General features: G+C 34.4%; 1 protein-coding gene across 1 annotated transcript in view; it reads right to left on the bottom strand.

Moving 5' to 3' along the window:
• LOC105532926 (1,4-alpha-glucan-branching enzyme-like) overlaps positions 1-20,602 on the bottom strand; it is a gene marked incomplete at its 5' end in the record, with an annotated part of 105,057 nt that overhangs the window by 77,785 nt on the left and 6,670 nt on the right. The window contains 3 exons of the mRNA XM_011971269.1: positions 10,845-11,016; positions 14,117-14,227; positions 18,999-19,097. Of these exons, the coding sequence (XP_011826659.1) occupies positions 10,845-11,016; positions 14,117-14,227; positions 18,999-19,097 (382 nt within the window). The remainder of the gene's footprint in view (positions 1-10,844; positions 11,017-14,116; positions 14,228-18,998; positions 19,098-20,602) is intronic.

Consider the following 20,602-nt stretch of genomic DNA (forward strand, 5'->3'; position numbering starts at 1 on the left):
TGACTACTTCAACCACCTCCTGAGTGGTTATCTCTGCATTCACTCTTAGCCTAGTCAATCCTTAAGAAGCAACAAAAGTTATCTTTGCCAAACAGATTGCACCTTCATATGACTGTCTTTAAAATGCATCTGAAGCCATAATGCAATGTCCACTTCTATACTAAGACCTATAATGACCTTTATGATCGAACTCCTGCCTGCCTTTCCTATTTCTTGAGTACTAAGTTACAGTGACACTAGTCTCCTTTCATTTCCTTGAATTCCCAAGCATTTTCCCCCCTCTGAGCTTTTGAACATTCTGTAACCTCTCTTTAGAGAGTGTTTGTCTTTGATCTTCACAAAATATGTTTCCAATATTTAAAGATCTAGCTTACAGCCATCTTTGGATTCTCAATTTTTTTTTTTTTTTTTTGAGATGGAGTCTCGCTCTGACTTCCAGGCCTCTGCCTCCCAGGTTCAAGTGATTCTACTGCCTCAGCCTCCCAAGTAGCTGGGACTACAGGTGCGTGCCACCATGCACAGCTAATTTTTGTATTTTTAGTAGAGATGGGGTTTCATCATGCTAGCCAGGTTGGTCACCAACTTCTGACGTCAAGTGATCCACCTGCCTCAGCCTCCCAAAATTGTATCCTCAATTTTAACAATATTTCTGTTTTCTTTGTGTCGCTTATCATTTGCAGTTTTTTTTTTTTTTTTTTTTTTGGCCATTTCTCTTTATTGCCCCAACAGAAATTAAGCTTCCTGAGGAAAGAGACTGTATTTATCCTGACCACTTTGCATCTCAAGCATTTAGTAGAGTAACTGAAACAATTCCTAGTATGAAATGTATACTTAGTAACTATCTGAGTTAATGAATGAATGAATGAAAGCAAGCATTCCAAAAGTTCCCAAATGCTTTAAGGACTGTTTAAAAGGTTGACTTAAGGGAGGAAAAAACACTTTAAAAATATTGTGTGTCTCTATCTGTGTTAGACATGAATGTGTGTGTGTGTGTGTGTATATGCATGTGAGTATATGTGAAGACATATATGAGTATGTATGTGTGTGTGTGTATATATATATACACACATACACATATATAAATGGAGAGATAACATTTATACCAGATTGTGAGCTATCCAGGAGAAACTATTGACTATTAAAATGCCATAAACATTTCAGCTACTGCTCCCAAAAATATGAATTGACATTTTAAAGATCTAAAAAAAATACCAAAGGAATAGTATGTGACGAACATTAGAAAGGAGCTATACTTAACATGTTACTTCAATTCACTAGTGACACAGCTGTTTTATGGAACACTTATATTTATATGATAAAAATGTAATGTTTCCCAAATGTCCAAATTACATTTGAAAACTAATTTTTTAATGTTTTGAGTATAGTTATTACTGACATTCATATTAATAAGGGTAAACAATAGGGGAATTAAAAAAATTAATTTAAATGTAGGACATTAGGAATTAAATTTTACTTTGGTTTCAGCGCTAAGATAAAAAATGTTATAGGACATGTAAACTGTGAAATATGCCATTTAGAAATATTTCTCTTATAGCAGTAATACATAGCAATATGTAAAGGCCAGCTAATATTTTTTGACCTTGTTGTTCTGCCATGTGCATGATATGGTACTCCGCCAGTGAGTAGGAGAAGATGTGGCAAGGGGACAGATGTCTTGCCATTTAAGAGCATGGCCCAGTAGTTGCACACACAGCACTACCATTAACATCCTACTGGCAGTAACTGCTGGTCACATGACCTCAGCAGGCTTCCAGACAACCCCGGGAATGTGCTTGTTATTCTGGGCATCCATGTACCCAGTTAAAATTTAGAGGAAAAGTGTTAATGGAGAAAACTAGCAGTCATGACCACAGCTATGAGAGAGCAGATGGAGTATCTATTATACAAATAAAACATATTAGTAAACTCTTAACTGAAAAACTGTTTCAAACATTGAATTCCAATAAAGAAAATAATTGCCACTTTTCCTTGCTTATTTTATTTCATTTTTTTAATTTCAAGACTTTCATTCTTGTTGCCCAGGCCAGAGTGTAATGGCATGATCTTGGCTCACTGCAACCTCTAAGCTCACGGGTTCAAGAGATTCTCTGTCTCAGCCTCCCGAGTAGCTGGGATTACAGGTGCCTGCCACTACACCTGGCTAATTTTGTGTATTTTTAGTGGAGATGGGATTTAACTTGCCAGGCTGATCTCAAACTCCTGACTTCAGGTAATCCACCTGCCTCAGCCTCCCAAAGTGCTGGTATTACAGGTGTAAGCCACCACGCCCGGCCTGCTTACTTATTTTTATAAAGCCAAAGACAATAGTAATTTTCACACTAAAACATATGAGTCGCTAGGTGTTTCTTTTACAGTGATAACTTCTAATTAACCTAAGAAACAGAATGTTAAATTAGAAAAAAATTCTTAAAAGCATGCAGTTGACATATTTTACATAAATCCATGGGATTAAGAATTTGTACCATTTGTTCAAAGTATCCTGATTGCCAACACTGATTCAGAACTTATAATTGATCTATTGGCTCCCAGGATATGATTGTTGTACTAAAATTTCAGATGTTTCCCGTAAGTGTGAGCAAGATGTTATGAATCTCCAAGCATGAAAGATATTCGCAAATCTTAAGAGGGAGAAGATGAAGGTTGATGGATTTCACACAAAGTAAAGTTGCATAAAGTCACCACATGTGTTTTCAAAAAGTGCATGATCTTTATGATTTTATGCCTGCCTACTTTTTACTTCCTTTGTATCAGGAAATGAAATTGGAGACTGGTGTAATTATAACTTAGTACTCAAGAACTAGGAGGCAGAAATATCTGGGTGGAAAGGTAGGCAGTAGTTGGATCATAAAGGATGTTACAGGCCTTCATAAAGGGGTGGGCATTGCATTATAAGTTCATTGATCATGTGTATGTAGTATGCCTTTAGAAATCTGAATTGGAACACCACGAGTTCTTAATTCTCTTAATTCAGTTAGAATAAAAGAAGGTATGGGTTTCTAAAGAGCCTAAAAAACCATAAACATAATTATATTTGTAAACGTGTCCCCATAAATGCTGGAAAGTGGAAAAATAACTCCATTTTTATTTTCTACCAAGTGCCCTGTATAAAAGATAATGATAACATGATTGCTTTTAATGGTAGGAATTAGGCTTTTAAAGTCAAGACAGTATACACTCAGGATCTAAAGTCTTTAACAGGAAAAGCAACATATTACTCTGAAACAAACAAAAAAAAAATGGAGGGAAAAAGGAGGTAAATTTGAGGTGGAAAGATAGGCAAAGAGACAGAATTCCAGGAGTCTGACTTCCTACATCATTTCCCAGAGCGTTGTCTGCACACACAGCTCCTCATATACCTTTTTACTTATTTCCTCCTTTTATTACTTTTCTCCGTCAGGGAAATAATGAGTTTGATTTGAATGAATTAAGGAATGAATGAGCAAACAAATAAACCAATGGGCTCAGTTGATTCCAGATTTCTTCTGATATTTCAACTTACGTGTTAACATCTGATGTCACGGGGAATATGTTTTATGATGACAACACAGGTTTTCAGTTATCTGGAGCACTGAGCTACATTACAGAAGTGAAATGTTGCTGGTTTTGTTTATCTAACTGATAGTTCGGTATTTTTTTAAATGAGAAATGTGAATCATTTATGTTTCCAGGTATACCTGGAGAGTTATACAAAAAGCATTAAATTTCAGAGTGAAGCGTTACTCATTTAAAAAGTCCTCTTCTATAACACTATAATCCCCATGAGGAAGAAGAAAATGACAACTGATGAAAGTAAAGCTTCTGTTCCAAGAATAATTTTTACTTTAGTTCAAAGGTATTCTGAAGAAGTGGAATATTAATATGACAGTACTAAAAGTGATTCAGGTCACTCTACATTTGAATCTTTACCTGTACTTTATGAAACTAAAGAAGGAGTCAAACTAGGGTGGAAAACAAAACAACTTTTTTTTGAAACCAAACTGGCAGTAAGCCATTGATAAAAAAGACTGCAGTACCCATAAAGAAACCTAAAGTTTATTTTTTTAAAAAGATTCTTAAAGTAATCAGATAAGAGACTTGATTACTTGAGAACTGATACGGTTACGCTTTGTATCCCCACCCAAATCTCATCTTGAATTGTAATTCCCATAATCCCCACATGTCAAGGGAGAGACCAGGTGGAGGTAACAGAATCATGGGGGCAGTTTCCCACATGCTGTTCTTGCGACAGTAAGTTCTCACAAGATCTGATGGTTTTATAAGGGACTCTTCCACCTTTGCTTGGCACTTCTCCTTCCTGTAGCCTTGTGAAGGTGCCTTGCTTCCCCTTTACCTTCTGCTTTGATTAAGTTTCCTGAGGCCTCTCCAGCTATGCTTAATTGTAACTCAATGAAACCTCTTTCCTTTGTAAATTACCCAGTCTCAGGCAGTTCTTTACAGCAGTATGAAAATAGACTAATAAAAGAATGAAGAAAACATGTGGATTTAGCTGTCCAGTATAACTTTCTCCTTAGTATTGCCCAATGTAGTACAAAGTTACAAAGATCTTTCTGAGAAGCCAGAAAATGTTTCACAGAATACCATTTATGTATCAATGATGGCAAGATTTTTAAGCAGGTTAATTTTTAAATTCCCATTTAAAAAGCCATTAGACATTATTTCATTTTCAAATTTATGATTAATTTTTAAATTCTGTTTAGCTAGCAGATTCTTAAAATTACATTCTAACTTTCCTGTCAATATTTAAATCAGGAAGATATGTTCTTAATTCTTATATTTTAATTTATGCTTTACTTGATATTTTAAAATGTCTGTACATGTTTATATATTTAAAATGAATATAATATTTGGTTTCTTCTCTTTTTTATAATTCTATGTAGTGTTTAATAAGAAAATCCTTTCATGCCCTTATTTTCATATTATATGGAATTAATATTACAGTATCTAGGTTGGTGTTTTTTCCCTAGCGTGATCACTGGATATAGTAGTCAATTTGCCTGCCTAAACTAGCATGTCCATAGCAACATTCCTGAGGTCATGTATTAAGGCCATATGACTCTAATCCCTCTGCCTCAGCTGACTGAATTAGGAAAGGACAGCATTTCCATGATGACCAAATAAGCTCCATAAAGCTAATCAAAATACATTCACTGAGGTCATCCTACGCATAAAGTTGACATGTTTTATATCTGTTTTTGAATATGAAACATACTCCGCCAATGATTTAAAAAAAAAAAAATAATGCCACGTAACCACTGATACTAGTTCTAACTGAAGAGTTAACAATATTTTAAAGTGATTTAAAGTGATTAAAACGCATCTTTTCATTAAACTTACCAATCAGAATGGCATGTACATTCTTTTCTTTAGGCCCCAGTTTTTTCATTGATTTGAAGTTTAATAATCTTAACTGGCTGTAATCTCAAATTATCAGTCAATTGCTTCAAGTCTACTCTTACTTAGACTTTTATTGATCTCATACGTAACTTTCTTGTGGCTTCCTATTCCAAGTTGGTTTGGCTAAAGCATCTCATGTATTTCACCAACAATCTCCAAAACAAGTTTCCTACATATTCACACAGCATTTTCTGCTTACCTGTATCACTGACCTAGTGCCTGCATTAGTATAAAGATATCTGTCTGTTACTTGCCTGTATTGCCTTTTGGGTTTTAAGGCCTTGAGGGCATGAACTATTTTTCATCTCTGAATATATACCACTTAGTAATACCTGATATATCGTAGATACATATAAATGTCTTAAGCATAAAGAAATTTTATAAACTGTGTTAAAATACATTTTAGAATGCATTTTGAATATATTAAATTTATAGTTTAAATTAATATATACCTCAAATACACTAAATTTTCAAATTGAATTTGCCCTAAGTCAATTTGCCTTCTCTGTCTCTCTCTCTCTCTCTCTCTGTGTGTGTGTGTGTGTGTGTGTGTGTGTGTGTAGAAATTCTGTGCACAGGTACCATAAAAACAGTAAATTTCATCTGATGCTCTATCTGATGCATATATACACACATAATTATATACACACAAAGGAAACAGTCAATTCACGATAAATGTTAACTGATCAACATGATACTGGCTTATCCCAAAAATAAAAACAAATTGAGGCAACCCTCAGACTTCCTCATACATGAAAGCTAAGGCTGTTTCAGCAGCATCATTCAGTAGAAAGTCATTTCACCCTCAAAACAATCTTATGAAGCAGGCACCCGCTTTGTCACTGAGCCGATGAAGGCATAGTTGATGCATCTTACCCAGATCACACAGCTAAAAAGGGAAAAGCATAGATGCCAACCCAGTAGTATTCTTAATCACTATGCTCTACCCTTTTTCTAAAAAGTATTCATAAACCATGTATTTGTGGCTAACTAATGCAGATACTGATCTAAGAGTAATTCCAATTTTCTCAAATTGGAAATCAGAAGAAAAAGGCAACTGACCAGCTGCCGAAATTTTCCGGTTGTGCAAACTGAGGCATGTCCCTATATGTCTCTGAGTCGAAGTTTTAGCAAAATGGACTTAGAAAGTCTACGTAGCATACCTTATTACTCTTTCAATTTTTGGCCCCAGGTTTCTTTTGAACAAATATCTGGTATAAAAAATAAAAAAGAAATGGAATGCTCAGTTAGATAATAGATAAGAAGTGTTCTAGAAAGTATAGTATGCGGCCGGGTGCGGTGGCTCATGCCCATAATCCCAGCACTTTGGGGAGCCGAGGAGGGCGGATCACGAGGTCAGGAGATCGAGATCATCCTGGCTAACACGGTGAAACCCCGTCTCTATTACAAATAGAAAAAATGAGCCGGGCGCGGTGGCGGCGCCTGTGGTCCCAGCTCCTCGGGAGGCGGAGGCAGGAGAATGGCGGGAACCCGGGGGGCGGAGCTTGCAGTGAGCCAAGATGGCGCCGCTCACTCCGGCCTGGGCCACAGAGCGAGACTCCGCCTCAAAAAATAAATTAATAAATAAAGTATAGAATGCTATGTCAATGTTACTTACTTTTATTAGTATTTATTGTCTTTCTATGATTAGTGATATAAAAATACAAAAATAATTTAGTCTGATGATCCCCCTTCTATATTCAATTATTTCATATAAGTATATATGATAGAAGAATAAAAAATACAAATCTATTTCTTCCTAAAACCATTCAAAATAACCTAGCAAATCAAAAATGCATAGTAAATATTTCACAGCTATAACCAGAGTAAAAGCATTTTTTTTGAAATTCAAAATTTGAATACACAAGACAAAAACAAAACAAAACAAATCAGCCAAACTGGTATTCTGAAAAAATCTACATTAGTCTTAATGATTTTTGATAAACAGAACATATATCTGAATGCCTGACAAATAAATTTACGTACACATGTTTTTTTAAAAACATATGCTATAAAAATGTATAGTTGTTTTATTTCTTTTGACTCACTGTTTCTCTTCTGGAGGGAAATAAAAAATAAAATTCCAGAAAATTAGCAATTTTAGAAATGCCTAAAAGATGAGTAAACAATCAAGTTGCTTCTTAGTTTTGGAAAATTTTCTTAAACTGCTCTTTTTAAATATTAATTTCTATATGCCATTCAAAAACATTACCTTGCTTATAACTAAAACTGGTTATTGCAGTTAATGAACTAATGCTAAAACAGTATTACAAGGCAATACTCCATATACACACACATACACATGCACACACATACACACATATATACTATATATGTACACATACACACACACACATACACATGCAGAGTCATTTGATGGAGGATAACGTTTCAGTCAACAGTGGATCACATGTATCTCGTGTGTGTGTGTGTGTGTGTGTGTGTATCTTTTTAAGAAAATTGTGAGAGCCTTGTGATGTGCTAGATACTGTACTAATTCCCAGATATATAAAATTGTAAATAAAACACAAATAACAACTGTTTTCACTGGGTATTAAATTTACTTAAAAAGTCATGTATTTAATAGTTTTCCAAGTATAATTTTCTTAAAAACCATGAAAGGTAAGGAGATACTGTATAAACATGTATGTAGGGAAAATGAAACTAGTTTGAGGCTTTACGGAAGACGCTCTCAGGAAATGACACTTGAAAATAAAGGATTTGGTCAGGTATGGCAGGGAGTGTTTGAGTGGGATGATTCCAGGTAAGGGGTCAGCAAAACGTATAGAGTGCAGAGTGGAAGAAGGTTTGTCCATTCAATGAATGGAAAGGCAGCTCCATAGCTGCAGCAGAGTGATGAAGGGGCAGACCCATGAGGGAGCTTTCTGAGGCTCACAGGTCAAGTGGAGAGCATAAGGGTCACAGAAGGCTTTTTAAGCAGACCATGATCAGAAAAGGAAAAATATATTTAAAATCGTGACAGCTCATGAGGACATATTGAATTTCATAAAACATCACCAGTAATTAGAAATCATTTATCCACTAGAAGATTATTGATTTCAAAGTTAGTAGAGAAACACTGTATTTAGGTAAGATACTAATAAAAAAGATTTAAGTTGCTATAATGGAATTGAACATATTAGAAGGTATTTGTTTCAACGACAAAAGATTAAAAGATTATACAAAAGTATAATCTCAAAATCATATTTGATATAATAAATATGGTTAATTTACAAACATAGAAAGATATAGTAGAAATAGCTATATTTGTTATATTTTGTTACTATTGAAAGTTCCATGAGAAGAGTGTCTAACACTGAATAGACACTCAGCCTGCCCTCAGTTGAAAAGATAGTTTAAAGTGATATTAATATAAATATTTCTGAAATTTTATAAAGTTTCTGTAGATTTGTCAATGTCCTAGCTCTCCAGAACGTGCTTTATCCTAGGTAAGACACTACCCAAAAATCAAGAAAATAGGTCACATTATAAAATATCATTAGGCCTTTCTTCATTGACAAGTTACCAATTTTACATTGGCCATGACTATTAAATCTCTGTCATGCGCAGATAGCTTGGTTTTAATCTGGTGCTTGCTTGGAGACTCCGTTTTGCACCACAGGCCAGATCTGATATCTTCAACAAAGGACAGCATCAGGAAAAGGAATCTATTAGGTACTTCCTGATAAATTCTAGACTCTGGTAGAGGCATCTGAGTTGATGTCACTTACATAGCTTCCAGACTAGAGCGAAAGACTGAGTCAGGATTTCTATATTTTCATATGTAGTGGGCTACAAGGATTAATGCCTGTGTGAACTAGGTGTCCATTTTATTTTGGTTCTTTGAAAAATTGTTTTAGTTTACAGATATATAAGGATTTCCTTCTGTAGGTTACAGTAATTTTGTACTTTTGTAAATGAAATAAAGCATTTAAAATATCTCACTAGGTCCTCAGTTTCCTTACTTTACATGGTGACATGGTTATTTGCATAGGTTCATAGAGTCTACTTATTCATCAGGATATAGTTAAACAAATGAGTTGCATAACTAAGGCCTTATGAAGGTGCCCACATTGGAGAACGATGCATACTGAGTCAGGTAGAACCACTGCTTTTAAGGAACCAAGGCTGACTTTATGTATGGAACCAGTCACTGCAAAGTTCATCCAGGAAACTTGACCTGATACCTGGCTGATGCGATGCAGTCTCACAAGTCAGGAAGGTCATTTCCTGGAAGGCTACGGATGTTAACAAATTTCGGTGACCCTGAGAATAGCGGATACACCCAAAGGTACAGGTAGTACACGTGAAATCTGTGTCTGCTTTTTTGGGGTTGGCTTCCTAACCTCCAGTTAGTAAACAATAAAGGCTTTTAAAAGTTCAATCTGAGATTTCTTACAAAAATTTCCAAGTAGAAGTGAATAACTCAAAGATCCAGGGCTTTTTTAAAATTAGAGATAGGATCTTGCTTTATCACCTTAGCTGGAGTGCAGGGGCATGATTATAGTTTACTACTACCTCAAAGTCCTGGACTCAAACAATCACTCTGCCTCAGCCTCCTGATTATCTAGGGTACAGGCACGTATCACCACACCCAGCTCATTTTCTTTTTTTCTCCTTTGGTAGAGATGGGGCTTTTCCATATTGCCCACGTTGTTCTCTAACTCTTTGCCTCAAACCATCCTCCTCCCTCAGCCTCCCAAAGGACTCAGATTAAAGGTGTGAGGCACTACCCACCCTGAGTCTTCTACTGTAGAAAAATAAATCAGCCTTTCGTATGTATTCCCCAGTCTTTGTGTCTTTCTCTAGTCTAAAAGCTGTAAAAATTTCCTAAAACTCGAATGTTTCAATGTCTGCTGTTCACCAAACAGAACAATTTTTATATTTTATTTCAAGAGTTTTCAGACAAAAATGACCTTTCAGTATTCGTATTTTTCTATTTAAAAAAATAAATTTCTTTTTGTCCATCACAATATCTCTGAACCTAAGTTTACACATTTATAACACAAGTATACTGGTATAAAATTATCTCAAAGATTACCAATAATACTAGCTTACTATACTATAATATAATAATTATATATTTCTTAGATTTAATGTGCAAATATTATACTAATAACATTAACTCAGAATGATTAAATTCAGAATAATAATTCTGGATGTTAAAAATAGGTAAGCCCACTTGACAGCAATATTCAATTAAATATCAGCTTTTAGACTATACTTTTGTATCATATATTAATATAACAATAACCTTATCATGGTTTAATTTTATTTTTTTGAAATTTACACATGATAGTATATGAAATAAATAGTTGTAATCTTATATTCTAAATCTGAAAAGCCAAATCAAAATATTCTACATGATTTATCTCATTATAAGTTAACATTTTAAACACAAATTGGATATGTGTTTAACTCACACTTACCCATGAAATTGAGATAGCCTTCTCCACCAAGCCCATGAGTAATGAGTCGAATCATTTTATGAAGCTGTATTCCACGATCAATAACGGGAGTAAAAGGACTCAGGACACTCATGTTTGTATACATTTCAGCATCCATCAACCAAAATGCCACCGTCTTATCCCCAACCAGTGCCTATAGAAATAAAAGTAATGGTAATAAATGAAAAAAAAAAAAAGAAAAAAAAAGCGCTAAGTAGTTGTGATTTACAATAGAACAACACATGGTTACGAATGATAGGAAACATTGTAGAAGAAGAGTGTAGGTTAATATTAATTTCAGGTATTTTCCACTGGTGATTTTCTAGGCGCAAGGTAAGCTGGTAAAATATGTTAGAAATCAACACAATTGTTTTCAGGACTGATTTTTATTTTTAAAATAGGTTGGTGAAAGATTCATGATAAGGTACCTGAATATCTGTTATGTTTGAGCTAACACCTCACATTTTCTGAAACATTTATTATAATGTTGAGAATATTAAATAGATATTTTAAACAATTTGTATATAATGATTTTATTTGCTTTGAAAGAAGTTTCTGAAAAACATTGATATATATAATGTATATATATTATTTTGCTCATATATATGAGTAATGTAATAGTATATGTGTGTAACTATATCATAATAGTCCCTTCCTGCCCTCAGCAGAGAAAATAAGTTGAGAACTTTTATTTAAGCATAAATTTGCTTTCTCATTTTATTTGCCATTTAATCTAAATTTAGTTTGTTTTACCCGAAAACATAATAATTATTAACTGGGGCAGGTAACTCAGAAATGCCCTGAGTAACAGAAGACAGACCTCCTAAAAATCTGAATTACTTACAGTTAAAAACATCTAATGCAGTGTTCATGATGGACAAAACAATAAATAACAGAGAGTAAAATGTGTAATAGAAATTAACCCATAATCTCAGTACCCTATTACAATTCTTTTCATTTTCTAGAAAACATTTTTGTATACAATCTTTTCTATCTTTAACCTACTTTAATTAAAATTACTTTTCTTTAAAAATTGTTGTAAGATTTGTATCACTACTTCTGAAACACTTCACATTCCTACTTGTTTTGAATTCTTTAATTATGTTTTTAGCTGTAACTATTTATTTCTATAATCTCTGATTCTATTATAAAATTATTTTAATAACTTTTGATCAGATTCATAGATAAAGCTTATTCTCATATCAAGTTGCCCTCTTATAAAATCCTGTTGAGATACTGGTGAAACTAAGTTAAGTTAAAATCCTGTTGAGATACTGGTGAAATTAAGTTTACAAATTTAATTGTTAAGGATTTATCTAAAAAGTTTAAAATAACATCCACAAACATTTTTACTATAAATTATATGTTTATTTATTCATTTTTATGTATTCATATACATTTATGTTTTTTATCTGGCTTAAGAATCAAAGTACATTTGCTTTTAGAAAGAACTAGGCAACTTGCATTATTTCTGCTATCCTGAGAATTCCTGAAAATATGAGACAGGATTACCTGAATTTTTAAAGTATGAAATAATTCTTGGTAAATTTGTTTCTTTACAGATTAGGTAGAAAGTTAGTAAGAAATCTGTTTCATCTTCCATTTGTTCATGCCACTCACTTGTTTACTTTCATTCATACAAAATAAACATATGCTGGGAATTCACTCTGTGCTGCAACTTCGAGGAGTCTGCAATACAAAGCTATAATCTATGCATATATTGTAATTTTCAAATTGTTGTGTATTTGGTGAGTTTCTCCCGCCCCACCCCCACCACTCACCTATTAAACTAATATTTTTCTTTTCTAGATTGGGTTCTTCTTTTTTAGATAAGTATTTATCTTATCTGCTCTATGGACAAGGATACTATAAATTTAAGTTGATAAGAAAGCAAAGCCCCAATTTGGAAGATGCAAAATTTAACATGTGTTTACTTCAGAGGTCATCAAGTTTCTCTACAGGTGGGCCACTTTCTCTGTCTCAACTACTCAAATGCATCATTTTGACACAAAGGAGAATATGTAAACAAATGAGCATGGCTGTGTTCCAAGTAACCTTATTTACAAAAACAGGCAGCAGGTAAGACTTGGCCCATAGGCCTTGGTTAGCCAACCCCTGCTCTACTTACACTTTCTTAACAATTACAGGAGACACCTAAAAAAATAATGTTTGCATTAAATGGCCAAAATGATAGAGAAACTTAGTTTCAAGTTTTTAATAAAGATACTTTAAGTAACTTCATTTTATTGTCTACATTTTAATCTACAAAAAGTAAATTTTATGTTGATGTGTATGAGGATGAATATGACTTCGAATAAGTGGTCTTTCTTCTCCATTTAAAAAATATGTATTAAGTGATTACTAGCATCAGTCACAGTGCTAAAGGCTGGAAATAGAAAGACAATGAAAAAAAATTCTGTTCCTAAAACATCACGGAAACTTGGAGGATGGGACAACTAATTTTTCCCTAGATGACCCAAGGAAAGCTTCATATAGAATGTGATGTCAGAGCCAGGCAATTAGGTCTGAGTAGGAACTTCCCAGATGCAGATGTGAGGGGGGGGAAAGCAGAAGATTGGAAAAAGCTGACCTATTTGGCATGGGTGGGGATTTCAAAGTATTGAAGAACAGGAGGCTTGGAGAGTTGGGCAGAGAATGAGGCTGGAAACTTCGGCTTGGGCCAAAATAGGAATGGCTTTGAATTACAGGCTTTGACCAATATATGTGGGTTGACAAGATGAACTTTCCTCTTTGGAAAATATCTTAGGCTGTATTCGAGAAGACAGACTAAGGCTGGAAGGAACAGGGGTCAGGGAGGTCAATTAGCAGGAGACTTCGGTGATTGAGGGGAGAAAATGAAGAATGCATGTCAAAAGCATAAAATAATACCTCTAGATGGCAGCCTAAGATGGAAACTAAAATAACCCTGGTCCAGCACCAATACTCTTCATCATGACAAGGGAAAACATATAATACTTGCAACTACAATGTATAATCTATTAATTATAGTTTGGCAGGACAAACATACCACTGCGTTTTGAAACTGGCGTTTCTCCATCTACAAATTTAACTTTTTTTCCAATATACCTAGTTGTCCTGTAAAGATACATATTGATATACACACACACATACATTATAGTAACTACAGAGGTTTATATTTTGGTATGTTTCTATTTAAATGTTATTAAGGAGAGGGAAGGAGGAAGAGAGAGAGAGAGAAAGAAAGAAATGAATTTATGCACATATTCATTTACCTGATCATGGCTCTCCGCATAAGCAATGCACTTTTCAAGGTAGCGCCTGTTTGTGAGAGTGTATACTATGTCACCCATATTCCAGTCTTCATCTTTAAACTCTTTAAGTAGCTAGACAAAAGAGAGAAAAATAAGCTTCTGAGTAAACCATTACTTTTCTTATTTTAAATCCCAATCCGAAGGGATGCATTATATCAGTGTATTTGATATACACATATTAGCCCACCCATATAGCAAAGTTATCACTGTGTAAACTTTTACTGAAATCACAGCTTTTATACAGAATGTCCAAATGACAGTGGTGTAGAGTGTGTGTGTGTGTGTGTGTGTGCGCGCGCGCACGCACTTTTGTCCAGACAGTTTAATCATTATACTTTAGGATCTTTGCAACATTTTTTCTGTAATAACTGCTACCTCTTGATTAATGCCCACAGTAATGTGTTATTGCACGGCACGACTTTCTATAACTTGCACATGGTAGAGATACACTTGTTACATTTTTTTGTTTATATGAAAAATATTAGTAAAAAGAGGGTTTCACTTCATTTTTACAAAATGATAAAACAAGAAGTGTTTCAAAATTTAAAGCTAATTATCATGAAATAACTACCCTCTTAACAGACCACACATTTTGTGTCTGCATTTCAATTTCTATTCAGTCTTCAGTCTGGCTCTGTCCCTCTAACACTACACTTTTATGCAACTGAACTTGCTGAGGTTAAGCTTGTGGTCTAAGCTTAAGTTAGTAATTGCTGTCTCTGAAGTAGGTACTTGCTATACATATTGACACTGTCCTATCTCCTGCCCATGAACTTCTCTATGAAACTATGGTTTTCTACTGTTTTGTTTTTTTCTGCCACTCCTGACATACTGTAAATTCTCTTCCTCTGTTTGTCCTATAAAGGCTAATGTTCCTCAGCATTACGTCCTACATTTACTCTCCTTCTTTAATGCAACACACTCATACAACTATGAGAACATAAGCAGTTCTCATAATTGCAGTGCAAATCTTTGGGCACCAGAGGGCAGAACGTGGAAGGCAGAAGAGCAACCATCCATAAATGTTTGCAGCCTAATCCACAAGAATCTGTCTAAAAAGTAGGCATGAGGGTCAAAACAAGAGAGAGATTTGAAGATGGTATACTGCTGCTTTGAAGAGAGAGGAAGGTGCCATGAGCCAAGGAACATAGGTAGCTTTTAGGAGTGAGACAAGGCAAGGAAATGGCTTCTCCCTTAGAACCACCAGAAGAAATGCAGCTCCATTTACGCTTTGATTTTAGCCCAGTAAAACCCATTTCATTTTTGTAACACTTAGAACCGTTGTGAATTTGTGCTGTTTAAGCCACTAAGTTTGTGGTAAATTGGATATAGGAACAATAGGAAACGAATGTATAGACCTACACAAATGTGCCAGACTTATTTTTGACAAAAAGGCAAAAGTAATTCAATGGAAGGAGGGCAGATGTTTCAACAAATGATGCTGAAAGAGTTGGATACCCATGGGTAAAAAGAGAAGATAAAGAACCTTGAGCTACGCCGTATATATTGCACTGAACTTAACTCAAAATGGATCACGGACTTAAATACAAAAAATAAAAACTATAAAACATTTAGTAAAAACCATAAGAGAGTCAAAGTTCTTAAACTTGATACCAAAAGAGGGACCTACACAAGGGAAAAAATGATAAACTGCCTTCATCAAAATGTTTGAACAATTGCTCTGTGAAAGCCAATATGAAAAGGATGAAAGAACAAGCTTCCGACTAGGAGAAAAAATTTGTCAACCATACATCTGACAAAAGAGTTGAGTCTAAACTATATAAATAACTCTCAAAACTCAACGGTAAAGAAACAATGAAGTCAGGAAATGGATAAAGGACATGAACAGAGACCTCACCAAACAGGACATGCAGGAGGCAAATAAGCACATGCTTGGTATCCAGCATTATAAATCATTCAAAAAATAATGAAACCACAATGAGATATCGCTCTACGCTGATTATAATAGCTAAAATAAAACACAGTGACAACACCAAATGCTGGTGAGGCTGTGTAGAGGCAGGTCCCTCAAACATCACCAGTCGGAATGTAAAATGTCACAGCTACTTTGGAAAACAGTTTAGCAGTTTCTTAAAAAATTAAACAGGGAATAACTATACGGTTCAGTAATTGTAGTGTTTGAGCATTTATCTCATACTTATGAAAACTTATGTTGATAAAAAATGAGTACATACATGCATACACTAACTTTATTCATAATAGCCATAAGCTGGAAGCAACCTGGAGGTTTTTCAATGGGTGAATGGTTAAACTGTGGTATACCCCTGCCTTGGAATCCTATTCAGGGCTGTTGAACATGCTGCTGATACATGCGACAAGAATGCTGGATGTAACAACATTGGAGGTTTTCTTGGATAATCTCGAGAAAATTTTGCTAACTGAAAATGCCAATCCAGAAAGGTCACAAACTGCATGATTCCGTTTATATAATATTTTTGAAATGATGAAATTATAGGAATGGAGATCACATTAGTGGTTGCCAGGGGTTAAGGCGTTATTAGAGGCAGGCAAGATGAAAATAAGTAGGTGTTACTCTAAAGGCAACATGAGAGAATCTTGTGGCAAAGAATGTGTTTTTCACCTTGAGTATATCAATGTGAGTATCTTGGTTAAAATATCATTCCATGGCTTTGCAAGAAGTTATGACTGGGGAAAATTGATGAATGAGCATACCAGATCTCACTGTATTATTTCTTACAACCACATGTGAATCTACAATTATCCTAATATCTCAAAAAAGTTTAATTAAGAAGCTATATTTATCTTAGGTGCTCAGTAAATATTTGGTGGAATTAACAGATCAATGAATGAGTTCACTAGACACATACATCACCTTAACACAAACACCTCAAAAATGATCAAATAAAATGAAAGGAAATACAACAAATTTGGCATAATTTAGATAGTCAAATATTTGTTCAGTAATTGATTAAACTAAGAATGATATTTGAAACGAATGATTTTGAAATAATACAACTAGGAAATGATACATAATTTGCTTTTGAACTACAAAAACATGAATAAAATCTAGCATTCTAATCTAGCTCATACTGTATGGGTAGACAACATCGCAGGCCATATACATTCTGAGTACAGTTGTCATCTGATTTAATAACTCTTGAGTGTTTTATTGACATGTAAGGAAAATGGGAGCCACTTATTGAATTGTTTTTAAATGCACCACTTATAAAAGTAGAGGAAAATCACTGTGTCTAAGGGTTTTGTTGTAATACTATTTTAACTTTAGTTTTATTAACTAAGGGGGGACCCAATTTGGTGATACAATAAGAATTTTAAATAATTACATAAAATAGAAGATGATAACTGCTTTTACAGAACTTACAATCTAAAACAGGATGGTCATATCCTAAATTTAGGATAAAATATTTTTCTATTTGATAACTATGATTCTTAGAGTTTATCATGTATGATTAGTAAGTATGATACATTGCCTAATACATTACCTTCAGCATACAACATAATAAAATGTTTACTAGGTTAAATTTCCATTTTTTAAGCTGCCATGAATACTGAGAGAGAAAATATCTCACTTTGTGCTATTACTGACTGAAAAATAATTCTAGGTTGATGTACACCTTAAAAGATTATTGAATGTGAACAAAGAATGATTAAGGTTTTTAGCAGAAGGTTAAAAAGTAAGATTTGTCACTTGTGAGAAAAAAAAATCTACATGAAAAAAACTAGAAATAGTAAGAGATGGGGCCGACAAGGAACCTTATACCAAGGTGAGAAACTGGAAGACCACAGCATTTTTTTTTAAAGTAACAAATACAAGGCTACCTTCCCATGTATGGAAGAAGAATACTCCTTTGTTTGTTTGTATGTTTTCTAAGTAAAAATCTTTATAAAATATTTGCTTTTGGATCTGAAAATGTTTAAGGAATCATTATAAATGTAGGAGCAGAAATTACGTTGGTCAAAGTTTAATGTCAGAGCTATGCATTGCACAAATTGCCTGGGGAGACAGGAAAGACAGCTAAGAAATGATTATAGTAACCACTTCCTTAAGAGTAGGCTCTATGGTTTTTCTACGCAAAATTAAGCCCTTCTACAACTGTGGTCTCATGGCACCAGTTCATGTCTGAAGTAAAGGGCTCATCAGAAAGCTATGATTATTTATACACAATCTGACTCCTTATACATATTCAGCCCATGAATGTCGACATGGCTGCTAAGAAATGTTCTGTATCAAACCTAAGTCTACATAATGACTTTAGTCCTTTAGGCAAACATTAAATGAAAAAAAAACCCAAACTACTTGAACTGTCATTAAATTTAATAAAAGTTTATTGATAAATGATGTGCAAAGTACCATGTATTCATTCCTAGTGTCTGACACATGGTAAGGACTTTTTAATGCTGAATAAAGGAATGGATGAACCCAATCCAAATCTGTCGAGGAAAAACCATACTATTAAGCAAGTACTGGGAATTAAGGAGTAGCTTTTACATTAATGCATGATCTGTAGGCATAAATGAATGCTTTAATGAAGTCTAATGTGTATTAACTATAGAGCACTGAAGTTTCATATAATTGCATTGATAATGCAAAATTCCATTTATGCAGCTAACATTATATTAATCATATTTTCCCTTTGCCTGAATAAGTATGAATACTTTGAATCAGAACTTTTAACATTTTGAGAAGCACCTTATTAAATAGCATAAGAATCGACAGACTAATGAAAGAATTTAATACTTCAATTATAATATCTGTAACTAATGATCACAACTAAGAAATAAAGATAAATGAAGCAACATAGTATTCGCAGAAACAAAAAATATTTACATAGACTCTTACCTGAATCCACTTATCTGGAATTGCCATGGCTAGTCGATAGTCGAAACCACCCCCTCCCTGGGAAATTGGAGAGCAGAGAGCCGGCATTCCTGATACATCCTAAAACAAAGAATGTCAGTTCATAATGATCAAACTTTTAGTAAATATTCTGACAGTAAAGCCCAGGTCAATAAATGAAAACAACAATAGGGGCATATATTTTGGGGCTGCTTTGGTAACGTAAAAGTCGATAAAATTGTGATAGCATATCTCATTTCCCAGAAAGATTTTTGCTTAATGTTTTCACTCCAGGCAAACTTCGATCTCATGAAGCTATTTGTTTCTTTTCTTTAGTATCACCTAGAGAACACAAAAGAGTAAAACTATTATTGCTAAAACACAGTTTCCTATTTTTGAACTACCGTAGAACGTTTATTAGTTTTGTTGCTTTCACCAAGCACAACAATACATGTGGCATAAATCTGTTATAGTTGTTCTTTCTGTACATAGCCCTGATAGGGAGTGTATTTTTGTGAACACTAACTTTTGATGAAATGGAATGTAGAGTTAGTACATTAACAGTGAAACAGTGCAGCAGCTTTTACTAAAGTAGATTGCGCTTAGAAAGGGTCTTTGAGATTAGGTAGGGATTATCTTTATTTAGCAGATATAGAAACGGAGGCTTACTGAGGTGAAGGGATTGCTCAAGATAGAGAATCCTTTTTTTTTTTTTTTTTTTTTGAGACAGAGTTTCACTCTTGTTGCCAGGCTGGTATACAGTGGCATCATATGAGCTCACTGCAACCTCTGCCTCCCAGGTTCAAGCGATCCTCCTGCCTCAGCCTCCCGAATGGCTGGGATTAGAGGTGCACCGCCACTCCCAGCTAATATTTTTTATATTTTTGGTAGAGATGGGGTTTCATCACGTTGGCCAGGGTGGTCTTGAACTCCTGACCTCAAATGATCCACCCATCTTGGCCTCCCAAAGTGCTGGGACAACAGGCATGAGCCACCACGCCCAGTCAAGATAGAGGATTCTTAATGTAGAGCCAGATTCAGATTTCAGGCTTTCTGACAGAGGGTCCTTTCTACTCTAGACAATTAGTAATCCAATAATTAATCAAATAAAATTAATCTAAAAATGGGTTTCAAAGATTGGTACAGGGACCCAGATGTAACAAAAGATAGTATTAAGACAACATTAGGAAAATATGCGCTAAGTATTATCAATTCTAATTCCACAATATCTTTCAAATAAGTTACTTTCCTTTGGTCCATTACCACAGCCACAATCTTATGTAATCTTCATTACTGCTTGCCTAGACCATATTCAAATGCATTCCCCATCTCTACCTTCTCTTTATACTAACTGTTGCCAAATTCATATCTTATGAGACAGTCTGCCCTTCAATAGATTTCAATATCCAACAATTGAAAGTTCAAATTCCTTAGCTTCAGATTCAATTCAACAATTACACATTAAGCATTTACTACATGATTTACTATCCAATTAGCTACTCCCCTACTCCCTGTTACAGTGTAAGATCCACGAGGTCAAGAGTTTATAGTTGTTGTTCACTGATATACCCCAAGAATCTAGAATAGTTTAATAATACTTGGCACAA

Source organism: Mandrillus leucophaeus, unplaced genomic scaffold (genome assembly GCF_000951045.1).
Source record: "Mandrillus leucophaeus isolate KB7577 unplaced genomic scaffold, Mleu.le_1.0 Scaffold996, whole genome shotgun sequence".
Taxonomy (NCBI): domain Eukaryota; kingdom Metazoa; phylum Chordata; class Mammalia; order Primates; family Cercopithecidae; genus Mandrillus; species Mandrillus leucophaeus.